The sequence below is a fragment of the Chiloscyllium plagiosum genome, chromosome 21 (assembly GCF_004010195.1).
Source record: "Chiloscyllium plagiosum isolate BGI_BamShark_2017 chromosome 21, ASM401019v2, whole genome shotgun sequence".
NCBI classification, from domain to species: domain Eukaryota; kingdom Metazoa; phylum Chordata; class Chondrichthyes; order Orectolobiformes; family Hemiscylliidae; genus Chiloscyllium; species Chiloscyllium plagiosum.
In genome coordinates, this window is record NC_057730.1 from 22860488 (window position 1) to 22873308 (window position 12821).

General features: G+C 39.5%; 2 protein-coding genes across 5 annotated transcripts in view; one reads left to right on the plus strand and one right to left on the minus strand.

Moving 5' to 3' along the window:
- Positions 1 to 12821, minus strand: part of ift140 (intraflagellar transport 140 homolog (Chlamydomonas)) — a 137511-nt gene that overhangs the window by 46889 nt on the left and 77801 nt on the right. The gene's annotated exons all lie outside the window — the stretch shown is intronic.
- Positions 1418 to 12821, plus strand: part of tmem204 (transmembrane protein 204) — a 35403-nt gene continuing 23999 nt past the window's right edge. For all 3 annotated transcript variants that reach the window (XM_043711521.1, XM_043711520.1, XM_043711522.1), the window contains exons 1-2: positions 1418 to 2757; positions 6288 to 6443. In XM_043711521.1, coding sequence (XP_043567456.1) covers positions 2490 to 2757; positions 6288 to 6443 — 424 coding nt within the window. In that variant the 5' untranslated portion in view covers positions 1418 to 2489. The remainder of the gene's footprint in view (positions 2758 to 6287; positions 6444 to 12821) is intronic.

A 12821-nucleotide genomic window follows, 5' to 3' on the forward strand; every position in this document is an offset into this window, starting at 1 on the left:
TGCACGGGAAACAGTTCAGATGATGCTCAATACCTGGAATGGATGGGTTGTCTTATGAAGAAAGATTGGACAGGACAGGCTTATATATGAAGCTTAGATGAATATGTGGCAACCTGACTGAAATATATAAGATCCTGAGGGGTCTAACAAGGTAGGTATGGATGTTCCTTTGTGAGGTTGCCCATTTAAATGAGAGATAAGGCATTTTTTTCCCCACAGAGTCATGATTCTTTGTCTCTTTCTGAAAAAGTAGTGGAAGTAGAGTCTTTAAATATTTTTATAGCAAAGTTGTATAGATTCTTGGTTAACTATGGGTGAAAGGTTATCGGGTTGATGGAAATGTGGATTTGACATTACAATCAGAACAGCCACAATCGTAATGAATAGTGGAACAGGCACAGAGGGTTGAATGGCCTATTCATTTTCCTTGTTTATATGTTCATCGTTACCCAAGTGGTTATTAATTTTGTCCCAAATTTGGAGTTATAGAAACTTCTTCAACACAGATCAAATTGATTGATCTGTAGTTGTTGGACTTATCTTTACACCTTTTTTTAAACAAGTATCACATTTGCAATTCTTTTGTCCTTTGACATTATCAGAATCGAAAGAAGACTGGAAAATAATGGTCTGTGCCTCCACAATTTTCACTCTTACTTCCCTCAATACTCTTGGACACATCTCATCAGGTCCTAGTGCCTGATCAATTTTAAGTATAGACGTCTATCCAATAACATCTCCTTATCAATTCAGGTGCCTCATGTCTTCTCTCTCATCATGACTTGCTTGGCATTTGCTTTCCTGATACAGGCAGATGCAAAACAATCAATTCATGTCTTGTCTCCATTTGTGAATTTCCTTTTTGGTCTCTTAATTGTCTCCACCTTCTTTTATCACCTCTTGATTACTTGTAGGGCTATAGAAGACTTTTAGCTTCCTCAGCATTTGGTTGCCAATCTCTTCTCATACACTCCCTTTGTTATTCTTATTTGCCCTCTCATTTTTCCTCTAAACCTTCCATATTCAACCCGGTTTCTCATTTCTCCAGCCTGACATCTGTCATAACATTGTTTTCTGATGCTTGTGAGCAAAACATAAGTGTTAGAGAGAGATGCAGAGACAGAGAGAGAAAAAGAAAAGTAAGCAAGAAAGAGAGAGATAAACTGAGAAAGGGAGGGAACATGTGAAAGAGAGAGGCAGGGAGGAAGGGAAAAAGAAGGATAGAGAATGGAGGAGAACAAGAGAGAGAAAAATGAGAAAAAAAAGAGAAAAAGAATCCAAGGAAGGCCGGGGAAAAAGAGCAAGGAAGTGAGACAGAGAAAAAGATTGAATGCAAAGAGATAGACAAAAGCATCTACAGGCTGTAGAACGTGTCATTAATGTGATATTATGTTCATTTGTCTGAGACATACATTTATGAATCATAGAACGAGGTCTCAGAAAAAGGAAAACTGCAGATTTTGTGCTTAGAGATGTACAGTTATTCTCTCAGTTTCTTTCTTACCTAGTAGTTAGTTAAATAATATTTGAAGAGTTAAAATATATTAGAAGCACACTATCACAAATTGCAGTGTATTAGGACAGAAACCGATGGACCACTTTGCTGCCATTGCTCATTTTTCATTTCCTTTACAGTGACCTTGCCTGTATAACAGAACACAGAAGGGGAATCTGTGCTGTTTCCAAATTATTTGAGCCAGGATTTGGAAAAGCTGCTTTGATTGTCGTCCGGGTCCCTTCCTCAGAGGAAACACATCCTGTTAATGTTTGAATGTGAAGTTGGACTACCGAATGTTTGTTGCAGCCAGCAACGCCCAAAGACTCACCAGCACAGTTAGAAAAACAACAGTTTCCTCCTAACTTTGAGAGTCGTTTTCTTTTTGGTATCTTATCAGTATGTCAGGATTGTGTCACTCCCAAAGCATGGAGTCTATTTCAACAAGATGCTCAATTTCTGCTTAACTGTTTAATCTACTGCACGGTGCTTTGCTGTGATTGTTAATATTTTGATTTAAGCTGAAGGCAATCTCAACAAACATTACATCAAACTGCTTTGATCAAGTTGATCTACTTTTCAACAAATTGACAAATAGGTGCACAGATCCAGGAAATCACTCATTTGACTCCACCAGCTTTACTCAAAGATCTTCACTTCGTGCATCAACGAAACTTCAACAAAAGGGATGGACCTGCATGCACGGCAGCTTATCACTGCTATGTCTCCAGTCAAGAAGGCGCAAGAGGGCGGATAAACCACGTTCATTTTCACCCAGATTAAACAGTTAAAGTATTTTTAAAATCTGACACATCCCTGTTGAGGATACTGGTGGACAGAAGGATGAATGCTCAGCTCCTCTAGCAACTCTCAGACAGCTCTAGATGCTTCTGAATGTTTAATACACATGAGTGTTTTGTGTAGAAATAAAAAAGCTTCCTTGTGTTCACTTGGCAACTAGAGCTGTCTTGGAGTTGAGGAAAAGCAGCTGGGTATGACTGTCCAAAAGCTGGTGGCTACTGCTGTGGCAGTGGCTCTTCTGTCTCTGATTCTCAACAATGCAGCAGCCTTCACTCCAAACTGGGTGTATCAGGCACTGGAGGATGGGAGAAAGCGCAGTGTGGGATTGTGGAAGATGTGTTATGGAATTGATAAAGGGAAAGGGCCAACAAGGCTTGAACAAACTTTGGAGCGTGACTGTGAGAATTTAGACTGGGGATCAGAGCATGCTGGATTTCAAGAATCTCGGAACACAGTGAAACGTAAGTCTGTAAATCTCTTACCTATAGCTGGGGCAGAATCACAAAAAGCTAGCACACAAGTTCAGCAGGTAATAGCCAAGTCAAGTGGACTATTGGCCTTTGTTTCAACAGGAATGGACTATAATGCAGTTTTGAAGAATGATAGGAGACCTTACTGAAATGTATAAGATCCTTAGGGCCTTAACAGGGTAGATGCAGTGAGGTTATTTTCCCTGTGGGACAGTATAAGGCCAGAGGACAAAATCTCAAAGTAAGAGGTTGCCCATTATAGTCAGAGATGAGGAGAAGTTTCTTCTCTCAGAGGATAGTGAAACTGAGGAATTATTCCCGAGAGATGTCAAAGCTGGATTGTGAAGCATGTTCAAAGCTGAGGCAGACAGATTTTTTTTTATCAGTAAGGGAATCAAGGGAAAGTGGAGTTGGGGATTATCAGATCTGCCATAATCACACTGAATGGCAGAGCAGACTAGATGAGCTGGATGGCCTAATTATACTCTTACTGTGGACAATGGCAGGGGCACTAATGGACTGCTGTTCCTTTACTGCTAGAAAAATGAATGGTTATAAGAGTTCCTTTAATGTATTAGGGTAGGCAAGATCATTCTGCCTTTCAACTCTCATGGGCTGCAGTGTACATTCCTTAAACTGTTAATGTTTGAGGGGATTATTAATTAAACTCTTATTCTATCAGTTAGAGCATAAGTTAATGAAATCTCTGTACTATCCATGATGGGTGAATTGATGAAACCTGTATACTGCTACTGCTAGTGAGAGGGTGAGTTAATGCAGGGCCTCCCAAAGGTGGGGTGGGGAGGAGACAGACACCCAAATGAGGTCATAAGCTCTGAGGCAGCAATGGTCACCATGAAGCTCTGACAAACCCCTAACAATTATACAGCTGAGCTCCAGCTCTAGTAGTTTTCACCGAGGGATTTCAACAATTTTCAAGCCTCAAATGGAGTCACAGAGCAGAAATAGTTTGGGAAGCGCTGAGTTAATGAATTTCTGTACTGTCGTTGAGGGTGTGATTTGATTAAACCATTGTACAGTCGGTGAGAGGGTGAGTTAATGAACCTCAATTCCTGTAGGCACTTATTTATAAATATTGCTTGAGAGTGGGAGTTTTAAAGCACTTGCAGACTTTAGCTATCTCACAAATAGTAATACTGTGTGAATATTTCATATAACTATCATCCAAATGGAATAAACACAAAATCTTTACGTATTGGCCCACAATATAGCAAGGTGAGGGATAAGCCATGTTCCATACTTTGAAAGCTGTTTGATAAAAAAATTAAAGTAAGCTATATCTTTACACAAACCAATTGGCCAAAATGGATGTATCAGTGTACATCAGCATCTCCATCTGAATGAGAAAACTGTGGAATTGCATTGACTACCTGGGATAAATGAAGCTCAGTTTTAATGTCATTCATCAAAACTGAACACCAAACTAAGTATTTAACATTGGAACATGGTAATTATCAACTCTACAATTCAATATTACAGCAAAAAACAAACTAAATTGAAAGAAATTCTGCTTTCAAAATGGGCAAAATGTCATTTCAAACATGATACTGCCAAATCTTTGTATTTCAAAGGAGACCAAGGGAAAGGATTTTTCATTAAACCTCTGATATATTCATTCTCAAATATAATTTTTGCTGGGAAGCTAGGGTGCAAGATTGTTCATATTACTGAGAAACTCCATCAGAGCATTTACTCACTGGAAACTCACTACATCACCCAATAATTATTTTTTTTTCATTAGTGATGCTAAAACATTGTATAAAGCTACTGTGATAGTACTGTAAGGTAACAAGGTACAATATTTGTTGGAAGAACAGGAATTATTGCAGAAAGATGAGTTGTAATGGTGTAGACTCCCTGCCTCATTCTAACCTTCCAACCCAAAATCTCTATTAAAAAACTCAGATACAACCAAATGTCAGACTGGGCATGCCCAGACAGACTGAAACTAGACACATGCAGGGCAGATCCTAATACAGCTCTTATAATTTAATACATTCCAAATAGGAAAGGTGAAGGTTCATTATAGGTTTTGAATCTGTTGGATTACTAGTTTGTCAAGTGCTTTGACAGACTTAGCCAAACCAGTCTTGCAGACAGAATTAGTCACTAGATAGACTGAAGGCTGACAAAATCTATCTTTTCTTTTCATAAAATGAAAATATTATAAATAGGACAGGATTAGGTTACACATTCTTTCATGTTTGCTTCAATACTGAACATGATCATTGTTGATCTTCTGCTTCAACCTAGACGACAGTATAATTGGAAAGTTTGTTTTATATAAGAGAGTTGTCTTACTCTACCTACATTGAACCAGTATGAATTGATACAACTGTAATTGTTTTAATTGCTGAGTCCCTCACTATCAACAACCATTGACCAGAAACTGAACTGGACAAGCTAGATAAAAAACTTCGGCTACAAAAGCATGTCATAGGCTAGGAATCCTGTAATGAGTAACTCAACTTCTGACTCCCAAAGTATGTCCTCCATCTACAAGGCACAAGTCAGCAGTGTTATTGATCATTGGCATCATAACCACAAATGTTCACTCCCTTCACCACTGATGCTAAGTAGCAGCAGCATGTATGATCTACAAGAGCCATTACAGAAATTTACCAAGGTTCCTGAGACAATACCTTCCAAACCCATGACCACGACCACCTAGAAGGAAAAGGGCAACAGATACATGAGAACATCTCAACCTGCAAGTTTACCTCCAAGCCATTCATTATCTAAACTTGGAAATGTAATTGCTGTTTCTTTAGTACCACTGAGTCTGATTCTGGAACTCACTCCCTAACAGCATTGTGGGTCCATCCACAGCAAACAGACTATAGCAATTCAAAAAGGCAGCTCACCACCACCTTAAAGGCAACTAGGAATAGCCAGTAAATGCTGGTCCAGCCAGTGACACCCATATCCTTTGAATTTAAAAAATAAATTTGGCGTTCTGTTCCAAATATTTGTACTGTGTAGGGAAAGAGATTTTTGATCTCTGGTCCCATGTTAGGTTGCTTAGTTTTAAATCTGTGTCACTAAATATCAACTTGCAAACTCATTTAAACATCAGCTTGTGCCTGCATCTCATTGTTTAAAAAACCTAGATCATGACTTTTACCCTCACCCAAATTTTCTTTGCTCCAAAGTAACTAAGTTCGCTTTCTCAAATGTGAAACTGTCATCTTTCTCCATAATAAAGTAGGTACAATTATTCACACCATTACCTGCATTAATTAGCACCAAACCAATTGTCAAGAGTACTATTGATAGCCCATACGCCTGTGCCCTGAATTATATCAGAGAATGTGCATACATTAGGGCTGAGGATAGTCACTGATTATTTTCTGTTATCATGTGGTCAGTCACAGAATATTTAATAATTTTGCTCTTAACTGTTTACTTCAACTGAATATTATCTACTGAGGCAACACATGACTAAAGTGGACTGTACTTTAATCTTCTCTGAGTTAATTACACTGTCTCCATCTCTGCAGTTCAGTTTGATATGATGCGAGCCTGTAACCTGATTGCCACAGTGGCTTTGACTGTTGGCCAGCTCATCTTCCTCCTTGGACTGATGGAATTGCCACTAATTAGCCAAGATTCTCAGTGGTGGGAAGAGGCAATAGCTGCTCTGTTTCAGCTATCCAGTGAGTAACACATTTACTTTCCCATTTAGAAATTGTACATGTAGCATCAAAACGAGTCAGACTGATAGTGTTTCGTTGTCACTTCAAAAGCACCTTCCATAGATATTTACGTTCACTCTCGTAAGAACTATCAATTGCCAAATTTAGCGACTATCAATAACAGAGAATCATAATTTTGTACAGCACAGAATGTGCAGCATGCAAGCATTTACTCTTTGAAACAGCTATCCAATTAGTCTCATTCCCTGCTTTTACCCCATAGCCTTGCAACTGAAACAAAGACAACTGGCCAGGATAAAAATTCAGAGTGGTGCATTTATCAGTCCCACACTCTAACATACGGCACAAGTTTGCAAACATCTAGCATTGCTGCACTGTTAATATGTGTTTATGAACATCTAAATTTACTCAAATATACTTCACAGATTGGGCAGTGTCCACTGGACCACTGAAATACAAAGCCTGAGGGATCACAGAGGCAGGTTTGAACCCGTCCCAAGTCTCACTGGAATGGGTGGATTCTGATCTCAGTTCACCTTCAAAAATACTGAAGAAATGCATGAGAGGACAATATCCAGTCTGGGCCAAAATCAGTACACCTATGGATTACACAGACACATCGGTAAAGCATGGGTAGTACAAACACATTTCCAATTGCAAACACTCATGATTTATGACCAGAAAAGCTGTGCCTAAATGAAATCCCAATTCTGATAGTGAGTCACCACTGCTCACTCTCTAGCAATCAGCTGGGTGCATTAGTGGTCATCTCCAGATGCAGATCATCTACCCATCCTCTTTTGGAGAAACTCTCACAAGTGTAACATGCAGAGAGGATATTTCCTGTAGAACAAACACAATTGCAATTAACACTTTTTTGTGATGCAAGTTAATGGTAGTGTGCTGGAAGTGTTGCTGAACAAAGAGGCCTAGGGGTTCAAGTGGCCTGGGGATTGTTGCCAAACAAAGAGACCTAGGGGTGCAAATGCATAATTCCTTGAAAGTGGAGTTCCAGATAGACAGGCTGGTGAAGAAGGCATTTGGCATGCTTTCCTTCATTGGTCAGTGCATTGAGTATAGGTTTTGGCATGTCATGTTGCAGGTTTTAGAGGCCACTTTTAGAATACTGTATTCAATTCTGGTTCCCTGCAGTAAGAAAGATGTTGTTAAACTTGAAGAGAGTTCAGAAAAGATTTACAAGGATGTTGCCGGTTTTGGAGTGTTTCAGCGATAGGGAGAGGCTGAATAGGTGGGGCCCTTTTTCCCTGAAGTGTCGGATGCTGAGGGTTGGCCTTATAGAGATTTATAAAATCATAAGGGGCACAGATAGAGTGATTTGGGAAGGCCTTTTGCCCAGGGTAGGGGAGTCCAAAACTAGATAGCATAGGTTTAAAGTGAGAGGAGTGCAGAGGGCCATGTGTATGGAACAAGCTGCCAGAGGAGGTGGTGGAAGTAGGTACAATTACATTTAAAAGGCACGTGGATGGGTATGTGAATAGGAAGTGTTTAGAGGGGTATGGGCCAAATGCTGGCAAATGGGACTAGATCAATTTAAGATACCTGGTCAGCACAGATGAGAGTCTGTTTCAGTGTTGTATAACTCTATGACTCCAAGTAGTTCACTATTCTTCATTGTTCTCCTTATGCAATAAGTAATTATAGTATTACTTGCACATTGTTATAAGGTGCGCTCAAGACAAAGAACTTCACAAAAACCAGAAGAGTTCCTGTAATCTAATGGTACATTTTTTTGGTCCCATCCTGTAATCTTAACAATCCTGATCACAGTATAACCCTTTTTCAGGAAAAAGCTTTGAAATCTGGAGCATGACTCAATGATCAAAGACATCCAGGCAGTACATACTGAGATCTGCCAAGATTCGATCATTATTTAGTTTTTACATGCATTACAACTGGGTATTTTTCTACACACTCAATTATAGAAAGTTTGTTCATGCTGACGTCCAATAGTCTTTGAAAGATATTTTGGGAGTCAGGTCAAATGCTTACAGATGAGTGAGAGTCAATGAGGCATAACAAATAAATTATTTAATGGATCAGCTAACTATCCTCAGATAAAAGAATGGTTGAGAAAAGGGAAATTTTTGAGTTTAAAATTAACATGTTAGAGGCTGAGCAGCTGTCTTTGCCAACAGCATGGATTTCTAATACAAATTATTTCCAATGTGAAATCCTGAGATCTCTTTGTGGATCTCTACTTGCTCAGTGAGGAGGAAATGCAGTCTCTGTGTTTATACACTATTCCATTGACAATCAGAGAACTGGAGAACCATGTCATTCTGTGGAGCTGCTAATTTTAGCTCCAGAAATTTGCACTTGCTGCCCAGTGTCTGCTCAGAGTATGATGAGCGACTGGAGGGCGCCAGGATATCCCGATCCCGGGACAGGAAATGCCTGTTATTACCTGTTACGCAAGCTGAGCCTTGAAGCCTGCAGAGAGCCTTGTCTGAGGCCCAGGGAAACCAAAGTCTGCTGGCAAATAAAATGCTACACCACAAATCACTCAGCAGCTCACTGTAGATGAGCAAGCAAGCAAGTTGCCACGAAAATGTCAAGTTACCAGAGATGTAACTTCACAGAAATTTATATTAAAACATTTCTTCTCATATGGATATGAAAAGACATGGAGAGAATGTTAATTGAACCTAAATTGTTTGAAAGATTTGGTGTTTTTAACTTAGGCCATTCTCAAACAGTTTGCCATTCACCATCGAACTTGAAGGAGACAGGCATTGACTGCAATGAGCAGTGAACATAAAGTTGCTCAATTTTTTTTCCTATTAAAGCTCAAGCATTTTATTCACATTCAAATACCCAGATATATTTTGTGAAATATAAAGCTTGCAGACAATAAACACTATGCTGTCCTTTAGCCTCTGCAGGGCAGACTGTGAACACTTGTACACAGTACTCAGACCCTGCAAGAATATAAGCTATGTTGTTGAATGGTTGTCAACTACTGATAATCAAACCTGCAAAGGGGAGGACATGAGAGCTGAATGACATAACTGGGGACTTGTATCTTTCATCCTTCTTCCACTCTATGAAGTCTTCAGGCAGCAGTTACTGAGAACAGAATTCTGTGCACAGGCAGAAATCGAAGTGAACTAACTTAGTAAACTGGGGTTGTAGAGCTAGGACAGAGGCAGATTGGTGCTTAGACCTGGTAAACTGATTTATAGGATACTGGTAAATCAGGGCTTTGAGTCAGTGGGAGATAAATTGGCCCTAATACCTATTGCATTGGGGATTTTGATTAGTTACTTAACTGCGGTCCTTCTGCCCTCAAATTTCCTTAGCACAAGTTGCCATATGTCACTGCTTTGAATTCCACTATCCCTGTGACAACGTTTAAGCAGCAAGAAGGAAATTGCCACAGTCCATCAGCAGATTCCCATATCACAGCTAAAAACACAACAACCCAATGTTGTCAGACTGGATAGGATTAGTTTTATTGGACAAACCATCTTTCCGGATCAAATTTGATCGAAGAGAATATGGAGAAGTTTATTTGAAGTATACCTAAACACACACAACAAACTTTAAATGAAAAACTTAAATAATCAATGTAATAAATGTTCCACAAATTCAGCATTGTGATTCACTGATATTAGATATATAAATGAAATTATTTTCAATATCAACTACAAAGGGAGTATAAAAAGTGGTTAGTCAATTCAATTCTTTCAACAGTGCAGTTATGCTGTAAAGCACAGTGTGCTGAGAGAGGTGAGAACAGGCAGAGAGTGTGAGAGTGTGAGTGAGAAAGAGAGTGTGAGAAAGTGAGAGAGAGCAAGAGTGAGACAGCACACGAGAGAGAGTGAGATGGGTTGACAGAAAAAGAGTGATGGAACACATGAGCCTAAGGAGGGGTCTGGGTGAGTTGGGCATGGAGAGAAGTGGGGACATTTGAAAACGTGGTCAGTTTCCACGTAAAAACTGAAGATATTTATTGAATAACCACTACTGGGTGAGGAAACATTTACTCTAGATAAACATAGGGTTCAAAGAAGCTCTTACTCTCAGTCCTTGGGAATAAATACTGCTCCCTCATCATCAACTCTCTCGCTTTATCTGGCAAATGTCTAAGACTTAACCAGACTGTTTGTAGTGTTGTCTAACTGATCTCAAGTGGAGCTTCTGAATGCCTATCACTTAGACTGTCTGTTTCCAACCTGTAACACCATCTGACTTCCACATTGCCTCTTGCTGCTGAAACCTTTTATCTGTGCTTCAGTTACTCCAAATTGAATATTTCGATGTAGAGCGCCCGAGGGACATTTCATCAAGTTAAAATTACAATATAAAATGTGAGCAGTCTTTGAGATACAGGTGAGCGAAGGTCTACTGAGAGAGACCACACAAACATACAAAATGGGTGCTGAAGGTAGTAATTCAGCTCTCTGAGCCTGCTCCATAATTCAACAAGATCATGGCCGATCTGTTTGTGTTCTGAATCCTGATTCCCAATTGCCCAACTCCCACTGTTTTCTGAGGCAGAGAGTTCCAAATCATACAAACCTTAGGGAAAAAAAAATCTCATCTCTGAAAGGTTGACCCCTAATTATAGAACAGTACCCCTACTTCTGGATTCGGGCACAAGATGAAACATCCTCTACATGTCCACCTTGGCAAGACCATTCAGGATCTTATACACTCCAAAACTCAAGTGGAAACAAGCCCAGCCTGTCCAACTTATCTTCATATAACAATACATTCATCCCAATTCCTCTCCTAATAAAGGGCATCTCATTAATTTTCTTGTATGTTATAATTGGATACTAGCTTTTTGTGACACAACCACTAGAAAACCTAGATCCTGCTGCACCTCAGAAATTCCAGCAGTCATTCTCAGTTGAAGTAATACTCTGCTTTTTAGTCTACCTGACAAAGTGAATAAAGTCATATTTTTCCCACAGTGTACGGTTAGATCTTTGCCCATTCACTCAAACTGTCTTCTGCAAATGTACGTTCATTCGTCTCATAAGGCATTGATGTAAGTTTTAAAAGTTTGAGGCTTTAGCAGAGGTGGGATTCCACTTGTCTCAGCCAGACAATTAGATAAGAACCATTAATGCGTATGCTATTCTCACCCAGCCAGTCAATCTTCTATCCATGTTGACACCTACCCCATGAGCTTTTATTTTCTGCAATAACCTTTGCAGTCACATCTAATTAAATATCTTCTAGAAATTCAAGTACGTGCATCGACAGATACTCCTTTATCCACAGCACGTTAATCCTTCAAAGAAATTTGATAACTTGGTTAAAAAATATTTCTTTCATAAAATTATGCTGACTCTTCCCAATTACTTGAGTTTTACTAAGTCGCAAGCTTGATGACCTATTAATGACAATATATATATTTATAACTTTACAATCTAATGGAACTTTTCCACCTCCTTTATTACCCTAGGATGAAGTCCATTTGGACCCAGTAGATGTGTAAGCCCGCAGCACCTTCAGTTATTTCTGCCTTTTTGGCTATTACTACAGTCAATCTGTCTTTTCCAGTTTATATGAAGATTAATGTCACCCATGATATTGCCATCCATTCATGACAAGCACCCAATATTTCTTCCTGTACACTACATCCTACTTGTGATCCTATTAAAGGGCTTATAGATCATTTCCACTCGTAACTTTTTCACCCTGCTATTCTTTATTTCCGCACAAACTGATTCTTTATCCTGATCTCCTGAACCAAGGGCATCTATAACTATTGAGGCAGTTAATCTTTGATTAGAGATGTAGCTTCATGGTGACAGTAGTTGGGCACTTAGCATTGAGGGGTGTATGTCACTTAAAAGGAATTGGAAGTTAGATAAAGGTAGAGGGATAGAACTGTTAATCAAAGATTAACTGCCTCAATAGTTATAGATGCCCTTGGTTCAGGAGATCAGGATATCCCAAGCCAATCTAGTCCCACCTGACAGTAACCGGCCCAAATCCCTCTAAACCCTTCCTATTCATATACCCATCCAGATGCCTTTTAAATGTTGCAATTGTACTCGCTTCCACCACTTCCTCTGGCAGCAGCTCATTTCAGACATGTACCACCCTCTGCATGAAAAGGTTGCCCCTTAGGTCTCTTTTACATTTTCCCCCTCTCACCCTAAACCTATGCCCTCATGTCCTGGACTTCCCCACCCCAGGGAAAAGACCTTGTCTATTTATCCTACCCATGCCCCTCACGATTTTATAAACCACTATAAGGTCACTCCTTAGCCTCTGACACTCCAAGGAATTGTCCCTACTAATTAGTTTAAAGCTTTTTTTGGTTATATAGTTCTCAAGAGCATTAGACCTTGGACAATTCAGATGTAGACTGTGCCAACTTACAGTCCCCAGTTTCCC